The sequence below is a fragment of the Narcine bancroftii genome, chromosome 9, assembly GCF_036971445.1.
Source record: "Narcine bancroftii isolate sNarBan1 chromosome 9, sNarBan1.hap1, whole genome shotgun sequence".
NCBI lineage: Eukaryota > Metazoa > Chordata > Chondrichthyes > Torpediniformes > Narcinidae > Narcine > Narcine bancroftii.
Window position 1 is genome coordinate 56,407,823 of NC_091477.1, and position 13,378 is coordinate 56,421,200.

General features: G+C 41.2%; 1 protein-coding gene across 5 annotated transcripts in view; it reads right to left on the minus strand.

The window, feature by feature from the left end:
• Nucleotides 1-13,378, minus strand: part of LOC138743666 (matrin-3-like) — a 63,181-nt gene that overhangs the window by 17,311 nt on the left and 32,492 nt on the right. For all 5 annotated transcript variants that reach the window (XM_069899224.1, XM_069899228.1, XM_069899223.1 and 2 more), the window contains 3 exons: nt 10,041-10,172; nt 8,877-8,929; nt 1,377-1,752 (listed from right to left, as the gene is read on the minus strand). In XM_069899224.1, the coding sequence (XP_069755325.1) occupies nt 1,377-1,752; nt 8,877-8,929; nt 10,041-10,172 (561 nt within the window). The remainder of the gene's footprint in view (nt 1-1,376; nt 1,753-8,876; nt 8,930-10,040; nt 10,173-13,378) is intronic.

Consider the following 13,378-nt stretch of genomic DNA (forward strand, 5'->3'; position numbering starts at 1 on the left):
CGGTGTTTTTAAATATCTCCAATTATTAAAGACATTTAAATGCAGGTCACTGGACAATGAAAGCTCTGAGCAGCCTTAAGGCCATTAGGAAGCAGGACTTCAGGGTTGATTTCAACCCTCCCAGACTCACAGAAAGATTTGGGAATGTACAGCTCTGTCTACCCTCTGGTTTTAGATGTTGACTTTAAGCAGATGTAAAATGGCCACCCATTTGGTGGCCTCAATCCAGATCTTTGGTTTCATGTCCATAAAATATTGTACACTCCTACCATTTTACAAACATTCCCCATCAGTACACTAGAGCAGTAAAATCTAAAGTTTAAAAAACCATGATCTACTTTTTTATTGGGATCGTCGAGAACGAATACCTGCTGTTGTTCAGAATTTTCTGGCTTTTGGAATAATTTTAAGCAAATATGGTCCATTTAAACAAATGCCTCGCTCCTAGCCCCCGCCATCAGTCCCCACCCCCGCCTCCCCGGGCCAATGCCAGAATATTTTGCACCCTAGGCTAGGCTGACTGCGGGGTGGGTGTGGGGTGCAGACTGGTAGTTTGATGTTTGCTGTTCAGGAGGCCATCAACCAGCAAGTCAGTCAGAGGTGATGGGATAGCCCAGCTCAGCCAAAAAGGCGGCCAGTGTTGGCTGCTCGGAGCCGGCGGCCAAGTGGGGCAGAAGGGCAGACGCAAGGTGGATGATCATGGCCATGGCTCCAGCCAGAGTGACCACCCTTTGATGCAGAACTGCTGGAGGAGTGGATTGTCAGGGCAGTGGAGCCAGGCAGCGTCGGCTTTCAGGTGCTCCACTAGCTTATCAGGTTGGACGTGGGCACACCCCGATAGTCAAAGCAGATACAGCTGCATGGGGGGGATTATGGGTTAAGGAAGATGGCCATTGCTCCCACATTGAGCCAGCCGCTGCCTGCTTCTCTCTCACCGGGTGCTGGGAAAGTCACCTTTCCACTGAAGAGAGGGCACCCACAGGGACGACAGAGGACTAGGGGCGGGGGTCTCCCTCTGAAAATGGAGAACATTTTAAAATATTTCATTCAACCTATCCCCACCTCAAATGTCCAGCCTGTAAAATCGCCGCAACTCTACCTTATTTAGTGTGAACACCTTGCCTGTGTGAACAGCCATTCTGGAGCTATGTATGCTGATGAATTACAGGAAATTAATTTTTACTTATGTGTAAAAATCATATTTGATGAGCAGATGTCATCAACCATAAAAGTGCCAGTTTTTGGAGGGTACTGGTGTTCAGAATCCTGGATAAAAGATTAGGGATCTGTATAATGAATTACCAATTTGAAAGTTCCTAAATAATTAGTGGAGTAATGGCTGCATGTCTTCAATCTTCCAAAAACCTAATGCGTACCTTTTCAGATAATTGCATTGTGATCTGACAGCTTGCTTCTGCAGCATTTGCTTCACTTTCATTGAAGTTCCCAAGTTCCATTTCTTTTTCCAATTCCACCTCTGTAACACCCTCTTCACCACCAACTTCACGTGCCAGTATGTCTGCTGACCCATCCGGTTCCTCACAGTATTCAGTGTCAACAGAAGGGCCACCTGGTGATTTCATTTTGGCATCATTCACTTCCTCCATATGCTTTTGATCTTCCCCTTCTTCCCCCGAAGGAGAACCCTCATGATCGGTTCCTTTGGAATGTTTCAGGTTTTCTTGAGCTTTTCTCTTATTGCTAGGGGACCTTTCTGTGTTAAATGGAGGGCTGGGAGAATGAGTCCTTTTCCTGAAATAAAACAAAAAGATGTGAATATTTTGTCATTTTTCAGACATTTGGAAAAGTACAACAAAATTTTTACTTTGGAGATCTAGGACGAAAGGGCACGTTGAGTGGAAAGATTTAATTGATTGAAACAGAAAAATAGCAGGAGTTACCTAAATTTTGGACTTGATTATGTGAAAAATGTCCTATTATTCTTTGTGAATATTAGCATGTGGATAAGGAGAAACCAGTAAACACACTGTACTTGGATATATGGAAGGCACTTGATAACATGAAACAAAAAAATCAAGACAGCAGAGAGGTTGGTGATAATAGTGTTGTGGATAGAGTGCGAGCCAACTAGCCAATAAGTCAAAATGGTTCATTTTTATTAATTTTCAAACAATAACTAGCCTGTATTGACGACCTGGATAAAAAAAAATGTGAAGTTACAAAATTAGGTGGCAGAACAAGTTATGATAGCCATACAAAGCCAGCAAAAGGATGTGAAATCAACTAAGAAATTGTCAAGGAGTACAAATGAAAAATATTAATGAAGAGTATCCACAGGGAAGGATGAAAATCAAATTATTATTTAAATGGAGTAAGAGTATGAAATGCTGCAATGGAAAGGAATCTAGTAAATGAAACAAAAATTTAACATGACGGTGCAACAATTAGGACACTCAATGGCTGGCTGGATTCTGAATTTTCTTCTCTGCATAGTAGATGGAACATATTCTGCCTGGAGACCAGTTACGTTCTGCAGGATCTGTTCTGGGACCCCTGCTCTGTAATTTTTATAAATGACTTTAAAAATTGAAGGGTTGGGTCAGGATGAAACAAAGGTTGGACATGTTATGGATAATGTAGAAACTTGTAGGTTTCAAGTGTCAGATGGTGTTCAACCTGGATCAGTGTAAAGTGATGCACTTTGGAAGGCTGATCTTGAAGGTGGTGTGCTTTATTAATGACTGAATTAATGAGTATAGGGGTCCAGGTCCATAGATCCCTCAAGATTACCACACAAATTGATATGATTTAAAAAAACATGAACGGTGTGTTGGCCTACATTGGTCAGGAGATTGAGTTTAAGAGGCATGAGGTAATGTTGCAGCCCTTTAAAACTGTTGTTAAAATACACTTGGGAGTGTTGAGTTCAGCTCTGGTCACCTCATTGCAGGAAGGATGTACTTTTGACCTTTCAGAGGAGATTTACCAGGCTGCTGCCTGGATTATAGAACATGTTATATGAAGCAAGGTTGACCAGGCAAGGGTTTTTCTCTTTGGAGCAATGAAGGCTGAGTTGTGACTTTTTAATAGAGGACATGTGTTAACGGTGAGTGGAGGAAAGTTTAGGGGAGATATCTGAGTTAGGCTTTTACTCAGAGTGGTGGGTGGATGGAAGCAGTGGAGGCTGGTACAAAATAAAATTTAAGACTCTTAAGAGAGACACATGGATGCAAGAAAAATAAAGGGTTATGGGTGTGAAGTAGGGAAGGATTAGATTGTTGTGGAGTAGGTTGCATAGTTCAGCAAATATCATGGGCTCAAGGGCCTGTACTGTGCTGATATTCTAGAACCACAGAATACAGTTCAGTAACAGGTCCATGTTGAACTATTATTTGCCTAGTCCCACTGACCTGCACCCTGACCATAGCCCTCCATATGCCTCCAATCCATGCACCTGCCCAAATTCCTCCTAAAAATTAAAATTGAGCCTACATTCGCTATTTAAGCTGTACTATATTCCCAACACTCTCTGAGTGAAGAAGTTCCCTGCAAGGTTCCATCTAAACCTTTCCCTTTTTACCTTTATTCCATGTCATCTGGTTTGTATCTCACCTACCCTCAGTGGAAAAAGCCTACTCACATTTACTCTGTCCTAACACCTCATAATTTAAAATATCTCTATCCAAATCTCCCATCATACTTCTACACTCCAGGGAATAAAATCCTGAACTGTTTAACCTTTCCCTGCAACTCAGTTTCTGGGGTCCAAGCAACATCCTAGTAAATTTTCTCTGCACTCTTTCAAGCTTATTGATATCTTTCCTGTAGTTAGGTGACCAAAACTGCACATAATACTCCAAATTTGGCCTCACCAATGTCTTAAGACAACTTTACCATAACATCCCAACTCCTATACTCAATACAGTACAACTCCAATTATCCAAAATGATCAGGACCGGGCCTATGTTGGGTTAAACTTTTTAAAAAAAATGACTCTTCCTCCGAAAAAAAACTGCCCAGAATCAATGTTTAAACAGCAACAAACAACAAGGGAAGGCCTTTTCAGCATTAAAATAATGTTAAATCTCACCAAAAAATGCTAGCCGTGGCTAATCCCCAACATGACCCCACTGCTGCCAACCACTGGGGAGGCTTCCTAGGCCAGTGCAACACACACTGGTGAGTTGGCAGGTTCCTGTCTCCCTGGAGCTCCCAACCCCAACTCCTGACTCCAAATCCTACCCTAGGCCTACCGTACATGCTCTCCAGGAAGTCTGGTGTGCAGTAGTAGGCCAAGGGAGGGTTCAGAGTCAGTGTTAGGAATTCTGCTGAGCCAAGGAGGGAGTGAGGGAAGAGAAGAGGAGGGGTCGCCATTGAGCCGAAGGTCCCACTCCTACCTAGGCGGCCGCTCTCCTTGATGATGTCAGAACAAGGGATTCTTCAGACCTCTTGTGGCTAGGGGACAGTGGCACGTAGTTTGAGAGGGAGTCAATAGGGGAAGGTAAAGAAGAAATGGAAAGAGAGAAGGGAGGGAATTACTTGACACAAGGATAATTGTTCTTATTTCATGTCGAGTGAATTTTTTCCAAACATGTGAGGTTGGTTCAGCTCTGAAAAATTTTTGGTTAAATGAAGATTTCAGAGAATCCGATTTTGGATAATTGGAGCTGTACTGTTCTTTGATTTATGATGGCCAACATGTCAAAAGCTCTTTACAACCCTCTCTACCCCTGAAACCACTTTCAGGGAATTATGTTTCTCTATTCCCAGATCCCTCTGTTCTAACACACTCTTCAGTGCCCTACCATTTACTGTGTATGTCCTATCTTGTTTTATCCTTCCAAAATCCAACACTGTAGCGGTAGCTACACAATTAAAAGAAACCACATCTCTCGGTGAGTCCCAGGTTCAACTGTTTATTTGAAACTCACACGATGTTCTTTGAGGGCAAGCCCACGCCATGACACCACATTGGCTATGACGTCATGATGTAGCCGAAAGGGCGTGTATGGTGGCAGAGGCCACGAGGAATCCCCAAACCCGACAGCACCATCTCAACGCAGCTGCTCCTCTACCGCAGCAGTCACATACGGAGCAGGTTTGCCTGTGTCGCAATGTATGCCGCCACAACACCTCAATTGCCAGCCTTAAATTCCATCTGCCATTTTTCAGCCCATTTTTCCAGCTGGTCCAGATCCCTCTGCCCAAGCTTTGAAAACCTTCCTTGCTGCCCACAAAGCCTCCAATCTTAGCATCATCTGCAAACTTGCTGATCCAATTTATCACATTATCATCCAGATCATTGATAGGATGACAAACAGCGCTGATCCCTGAGGCACACCACTAGTCACAGGCCTCCAGCCTGAGAAGCAATCATTCACCACCACTCTCTGGATTCTCCCATTAAGCCAACATTGAATACGTTTGAAATCCCCATGAATACCTATCATCTGGAGCATTCTGACTAACCTCCCATGTGGGACCTTGTCAAATGCCTTACGCAAGTCCATGTAGACAACATCCACAGCCTTTCCTTCATCAACTTTCCTGGTAATCTCCTAGAAAAACTCTACAAGATTGGTTAAACACGGCCAACCACGCACAAAGCCATAATGACTATCCAGGGACCATCAGTCCCTGGATATCCAAATAATTGTATATCCAATCGCTAAGAACACCTTCCAATAACTTACTACTGTCGTCAGGCTCACTGGTTTATAATTTCTAGGATAACTTTTGGAGTCTTTTTTTTTAAAACAAAATGAGCTACCCTCCAATCCTCTAATATGACACCCATGGATAAGGACATTTAAAACATTTCTGGCAGAGCCCCTGCAATTTCTACACTAGCATTCCTCAAGGTCTGAGTGAATATCTTGTCAAGGATTTATCCACCCATATTTGCTTTAAGACAGCAAGCACCTCCTGCTCTTTAACCTGTATAGGCCCCATGACCTCACTGCTTGTTGTCCTTACTTCCTTAGTTGCCAATACCTGCTATACACCTCTCTTCTTCTGATCCAGATCTCCCATATCCCTTGAAAACCAAGGCTCCCTATGCCTGTTTACTTTGCCTTTCATTCTAATAGCAACATATAAACATTGTACTCTCAAAATTTCTCCTTTGAAGGTCTTCCACTTACTTAGCACATCCCTTGTCTGAAAATAATTTATCCCAATTCACGCATTCTAGATCCTTTCTCATTTCCTCAAAATTAGCCTTTTTACAATTTAGAATCTCAACCAGAGGCTCACCTATCCTTCTCCAAAATTAATTTGAAACTAATGGGATTATGATCACTGGACCCAAAATGTTTCCCTACAGCTCACCTGTCCTGTCTCATTCCCTAATAGGAGAGTCAGTATTTCACACTCTCTAGTTGGAAAACTTTCCTGAACACATTTGACAAACTCCAAACCATCCAGCTTTTACAGTATGCAAGTTCCAGTCAGTATGTGGCAAATTAAAATCTCCTACAATCACAACTTTGTTTCCTGTAGCTATCTGTTCTCTCTCTATAGATTTTTTTCCTTCAATTCTCGCTGGCCCAGGCTTATCTTTCATAATTAACTTGAAACTAATGGCTTTATACTGGACCCATTTCAATGTCAGCATGTCAACACATGAACAACATGGAGTCCAAAACTGCTCACAATACTCCAAGTGAGATCTCACTAGTGTCTTTACGTGTCTAATTAAAGGAGGGATCTGCTTGTATTAAATGGCAGTGCAGAAAAGGTTGAGAGGTTGAATTCCTTAAATAAAGTTTAATGCAACAACAAAAGATTGTGCAAGTTGTGGCTACGTTCATTAGAATTTTAAAAAGGTTGATTGTTTTGAAAGACATCAGAGTCTGAGAAGGACTAATAGGACCTTTTAGCTGATATGGTTAGAGCAAGGACTGCCAAGACAACAAAGAATTTCTTCTCAGGATTGTGGAATTTGAAATTCTTTAACCTGACTTGTCAAAGCACTGTTATTAGATATAATCAAGTAGACTGACAAGGCATTTACACTACAGGGGAGTCAAGTAGTGTATGGAGAGCCTTTATCTTCATGTATGATGAAGCAGGCTTGGTAACATATGCAGTGTTAAGACTGCTGGAAGTGCAAATGAAATTCATTCAAAATTACAAACAAGTCCCAACATTATATAAGAACAAAAGGTCTGTTTATTTGATACCTTTCAGAACTAGGCAACCTTCAAAGCTGTGCTGGTGAAACAATTGTTCATCATACAGTTAATTATCCTACTTACACCTCCTAACTCAGTATACTGTTTACAGATGACTCAGAATGTGATGAACTAAGTTACTGAATGATGTGAAAATTAGAGATTTACACTTTTTTTCCCCTTTCCTTGCTTTTTGATTTAAAAAAATACAGATGCTACAAACTGGCAATGGCAAATATGGCATCTGCATTTCTTTTAAAAATAACCAGAAATCGGGAACAAAGGCAGATACAACAGTTCCCTTCTTTGCTCTCTTAGTCAAAAGTGGTTTAAATTCCATTATCAGAGATTCAAGCAGAATATTCTGAGAGCAGAGCAGGAAGGTCGAACTGTTCTTAAATGAAATATTAAAGCAAGCAGCAAATTTTACTCCCATTTTCTAAATTGAAGTAGATTTATTCTCAGTATTCTCTCCAATATTTACCTTCATCTAGTCATTTTCTCAATGTAGTTTGGTAGTTGTTACTATGCTCAAGTTGGTTTCTATGTTTCTGGCTACATTTCAAAATAATAATGGGCAGTTTGAGATAATGTTATGAATGCAAGATTCTCCTATTTGCTTTTGGAGAAATTAAAAAGCATCTGGTATACTTCCTGTACTAAGGCAGCAAAATGAAGTTAGTAAATAGAAAACCACCAGCACTTATCATCTACTGCAGATACATCTCTGATTACATTTTTAAATACAGAAAAATCCACGGTATCTGGTACCCACAGGGATCACAGATGCTGAATATGCCATATTCTGGTTGACAGACACACTCTTACAATGCACTGAAAATAAGAGACAAAAGACACTGCAACGTGTAAAGTGAAAAAAATTTGAACCCCGGTTGCTGGCGTTGTAACAGTTTTGCACTAACTGCTACGCTAACCATGCCACCATCATAATTAACCCTCCTCCCCCAAGTTTAGAGATAAAGCCTTATAATTATACTTAATACTACTAAAGATAAAGACTCTTACTGGGCAAGGATAAGGTAACACTTTGGAAGAGTTGCCCCAGTGGCGAGTGGCATCGGCAGGCTCTTCATCTAACTCGGGTAACAATTCAATGCATTTTGGTTGAAAGGAAATGATGCCAGAATAATGTAAATTAAGAGAGCAAATTAAGAATTTAAAAAAGCAGTGTGACTATCACCTGGAGTTCCTTCTTATGATGACAACATTCATCTACTTACTCTCAGCACGAGATTCTTGTACTTTTGAGACAAATATACTCTCAGTTCTCTCCCATGGAACATCAAAGGTACATTCTTAAATGGTGGCTCGCCACCATTTTATTCAAACACAACTTTATTGAAACTTTATTCAAACATCTGCTGCAGGCAGGGCTGAATGTTTGCTTGCATTTTCACCAAGGAGTTGTGTTTTGCTTTGGAGAACATTTACTTTTACAATTTTAAACTATTATTTAAAACTGTATTCATTCCAACTTATTTATTTATTTATTTATTTGTTTCCTCGAGGGTTTTTTTGCTGGTTGGTTGGGTTGCCTGTTGCTTGAATTCTGGATACTGGGGATTTTACTGTAGCTATTTACAGCTAAAACTGCCTAAATATACCAAACTGCGGTCTGATCACATCATCTTTAAACAAATAAATTTCAATTTGTTGTAAAGTTTACACAGATAAATAGAACAAACTTTCAGTTTTTACAATTTTAAATGCACGACTTACCGGTTTTCCCATTCTTTGGTGCCAAGCAGTTCATCAACATCCTTACCTTGTTTCTGAAAGAGGAATCAAAACCATCAAGTTACTTTTTGGAATCAACAATAACTGAAGCATACAAAGGAATTGATAATAGTAATACCCAACTTACATACAAATGGGAATTTTCTTGCTATGGAGTTCAATATACAGGTCAAGTACCCCTTATCTGAAATTCTGAAAACCAAATAGATCCAAAAACTTTTTTTTAAGTAACATCTGACTTGCACATGTGGGGCTCTGCTCTGTTGGCACCAATTTGATTACAGTAAGAGTAAAATAAAAATCTGTTTTGAGCCAGGAAGGTGCCGAAGGTGCTGGGTCTAAGTCTTCAACATCAGCTGCAGCCAGAGTCTGCAACAACGACTCCATTCTCAACATCAAGTGCGGTGCTGTCCACATCAAAGAAGTTGCCTCGGGCCCTTGGGCAGGAGTGGGGACCTTACGCTCTCAGACAGAAACGGGGACTGTAGTGACGGACTGTTTGTGGTGGGGAGGTGTCGGGGTCGGGCGGCAGGGGTGGGGAAGTGATGGGGACCGGCAGCAGGGGTGGGAAGATGGTCATTTGTAAGCAGTGATCAATTTTTTTTTGTGTTAAGTTTTAAACATTATTTCATGCGAATTTTCCACTTGTTGCATCATGTTGGTACTCAAAAAGCCTGCCATTGTTTGTTGTTGCTGTTTAACTGGTGATACAGGTTATTCTGCTGATGCTACTGTGCTGCTTAGTTTCATTGTTCCAAAATCTGAAAAAAAAACCCTAAACCGAAAAATGTCTGGTCCCAAGCATTTTGGATAAGGGATATTCAATCTGTATTTGTTTAAAAACAAAATGGCATCCGACATCAAAGATAATAACCTCCATGTCTTTGGCAAAAGGCAAGAGGTGGCAATGTGCATACAGTCTGATTGTTCCAAAACATTTTGCAAATATGTATGTTATTCAATTTAAATTACCAGTCAACTCTTTACTGATTTTTGGTGAAATCTTGGGTAACAATTCAATGCATTTTGGTTGAAAGGAAATGATGCCAGAATAATGTAAATTATGAGAGCAAATTAAGAATTTAAAAAAGCAGTGTGACTATCACCTGGAGTTCCTTCTTATGATGACAACATTCATCTACTTACTCTCAGCACGAGATTCTTGTACTTTTGAGACAAATATACTTTCAGTTCTCTCCCATGGAACATCAAAGGTACATTCTTAAATTTCTCAATCATGGTCATCGCTATATGGTGTGTTTCCATTTCAAGGAAAACCTGTAATTGATACAAGGATCATCAGGAAGCATAATTAAGACTCAACTCAATGTAGATTGAAGTCTCACAAGCTTTTATAGAAAATAAAATTTTAATAAGTGGACATTCAGTTTTTCATGCCTGTTCCATGACTTCACATGACCACAGCTGATTTTCACCTCAATAATATTTTTTGCCCAATACCTACTTACTCAGCTATTTTAATATACAGAAAATATCGATCTCTGCTTTCAATGCAATTAATGATGAGTTTCCACAGTAGAGAATTTCAAGATTCATCAGACATTTTTCAAACTTAAATAGCTATTTTGAGACATTCTCCAACTTAGTGATTCTTAGCCATGGGAAACATCCACCGAATTTAAACTGTCAAAATTTGAAGATTTTTTTAAACAAGTCAATTCTTTTAAATTCTGAAGAATAAACAAGACCCACTCAAATTTTCTTTATATGACAGATCTATCATCTCAGGAACCAGTCTGCTGAATCTTCATACTTTTTTCATAGCAAGTGCATCACTTTTTGGGTCTTCTTTTCTTCTTTGGCTTGGCATCGCGGACGAAGATTTATGGAGGGGGTAAAATGTCCACGTCAGCTGCAGGCTCGTTTGTGGCTGACAAGTCCGATGCGGGACAGGCAGACACGGTTGCAACGGTTGCAGGGAAAAATTGCTTGGTTGGGGTTGGGTGTTGGGTTTTTCCTCCTTTGTCTTTTGTCAGTGAGGAGGGCTCTGCGGTCTTCTTCAAAGGAGGTTGATGCCCGCCAAACTGTGAGGCGCCAAGATGCACGGTTTGAGGCGATATCAGCCCACTGGCGGTGGTCAATGTGGCAGGCACCAAGAGATTTCTTTAGGCAGTCCTTGTACCTTTTCTTTGGTGCACCTCTGTCACGGTGGCCAGTGGAGAGCTCGCCATATAACACGATCTTGGGAAGGCGATGGTCCTCCATTCTGGAGACGTGACCCACCCAGCGCAGCTGGATCTTCAGCAGCGTGGACTCGATGCTGTCGACCTCTGCCATCTCGAGTACTTCAACGTTAGGGATGAAGGCGCTCCAATGAATGTTGAGGATGGAGACAACGCTGGTGGAAGCATTCTAGGAGCCGTAGGTGATGCCGGTAGAGGACCCATGATTCGGAGCCGAACAGGAGTGTGGGTATGACAACAGCTCTGTATACGCTTATCTTTGTGAGGTTTTTCAGTTGGTTGTTTTTCCAGACTCTTTTGTGTAGTCTTCCAAAGGCGCTATTTGCCTTGGTGAGTCTGTTGTCTATCTCATTGTCGATCCTTGCATCTGATGAAATGGTGCAGCCGAGATAGGTAAACTGGTTGACCGTTTTGAGTTTTGTGTGCCCGATGGAGATGTGGGGGGGGCTGGTAGTCATGGTGGGGAGCTGGCTGATGGAGGACCTCAGTTTTCTTCAGGCTGACTTCCAGGCCAAACATTTTGGCAGTTTCCGCAAAACAGGACGTCAAGCGCTGAAGAGCTGGCACGCTGCCACGTCCCAGCTTGCTTGGCCACGGCACATGAACCATGGGTGTAAAGGGTGGGGCCAGTACTGCACACACTGCACTCCACCTAAAAAGCTCCTTTGCGCAGGCCCGAGGACAGGTCCACGTCCTCCCCCTCCACGTCCTCCCCCTCAAAAGATGCACTTTTTGGGTAAAGACACCAAAATCCACATGTACACAATACTCAACCTACGATCTCATAAGACTCTACATAATTTGAGGAAGACAGTTATTCTCTTGTGCTCAAGTCCCCTTGAAATGTTAAATTATAATTAAGAATAAACACAATATGCCCTCCTGCTTTAATCCCATTTGGCTACATTTGGCCCACATCCCTCCAATCCCCAACCATCCATGTAGTTACCCAAGTGATTTTTTTTTAAAAAAGGAAGCTATCTGCATCCACCACTTTGTCTGGCAGATTGTTCCATAATGTCCACCATCATCCAAGTGAAAGCCTGTTTCTTTCAAAACCCATCCATCCTCACCTTATAGTTACGCCCTCTCTTAAAATCTCCCACTCGAGGAAAAAGTGTCAGTATTTGCCTATCCACAGCCTCTCATGATTTTATAGACTTCAAAGAGATCTCCTCTCAAAAGTCCAAGGAAAACAGGCCTAGTTTTTAAAATCTATTGTTATATCTCAACTTCCCCAATCCTATCACTGAAGAAATTTTTATCCAGTTGGCCTTCTATCTTGTGTGCCCTAATCTTTCATAAAAACATATAAAGTGGGACCTTATCAAATGCTTTTCTAAATCCATACAAATAACATCATCTGTCCTACTGTCATCTACCCTCTTTGTTACCTGTTAAGTTTGTGAGACACGATTTGTATTTTTGTATTTTTAAATTTAGTTGTAGCAGGGTGCACCCGGCCCATTTTCCCATGCTGCCCAAATATACCAATTAACCTACAAACCCCATATATTTTTGAAGGGTGGGAGGAAGCTGGAGCACCCGGAAGAAACCCAAGCAGATATGGGGAGAACATACAAACTCCTTACAGATAGCACCGGATTTGAACCCAGGTAGCTCAGGCTGTAATACTGTTAAATGAATCATATTAAAATGTTGATTAATTCCTTTTCACAGAATCCTTTGCAACAGTTTCTCTACCACTGACGTCAGACCAATAGATCTGTCATTACTTGGATTATCCTTACAGGGCTTTTTATTCAACAGCACCACATCTGCTATCCTCCAGAACTTCTAGTGCCCTCATTGATGTTAAAAATGTCTGTCAGGGTTCTAACAATTTTCTTCCTGCTTTCTAATGTTCTGGGATGCACCTGATCTAGTCCCGGAGACTAATCCACCTTTACACGATCCAAGACTGCTAATTACTTCATTAACAATGCAGGCAAGCTCATGGTTATCTTTATTTCCCTCCCTCCCTCCACCCCCCCATTCCTTATCCTGTTCATACTAAACACTTTCACGAAATACTTAAAGTATTTTCAGCCTCTCCCTGACACTGTCAGCCAAAGCCATCTCAAACTCATTAATCCTTTTTATTTCCCTCTTCATTATGATCCTACAAGAGATTCTCTCAAACTTGTCTGACTGCATCTGATACATTACATGCTTCCTTTTTCTTTCTGATGTAACTCTTTATCACTTGATTTTATCCCAATAAAATCTATAACTTATGTCACAAGTAGAGGCCAATCAGCTGAAAAACTATATCCAAAT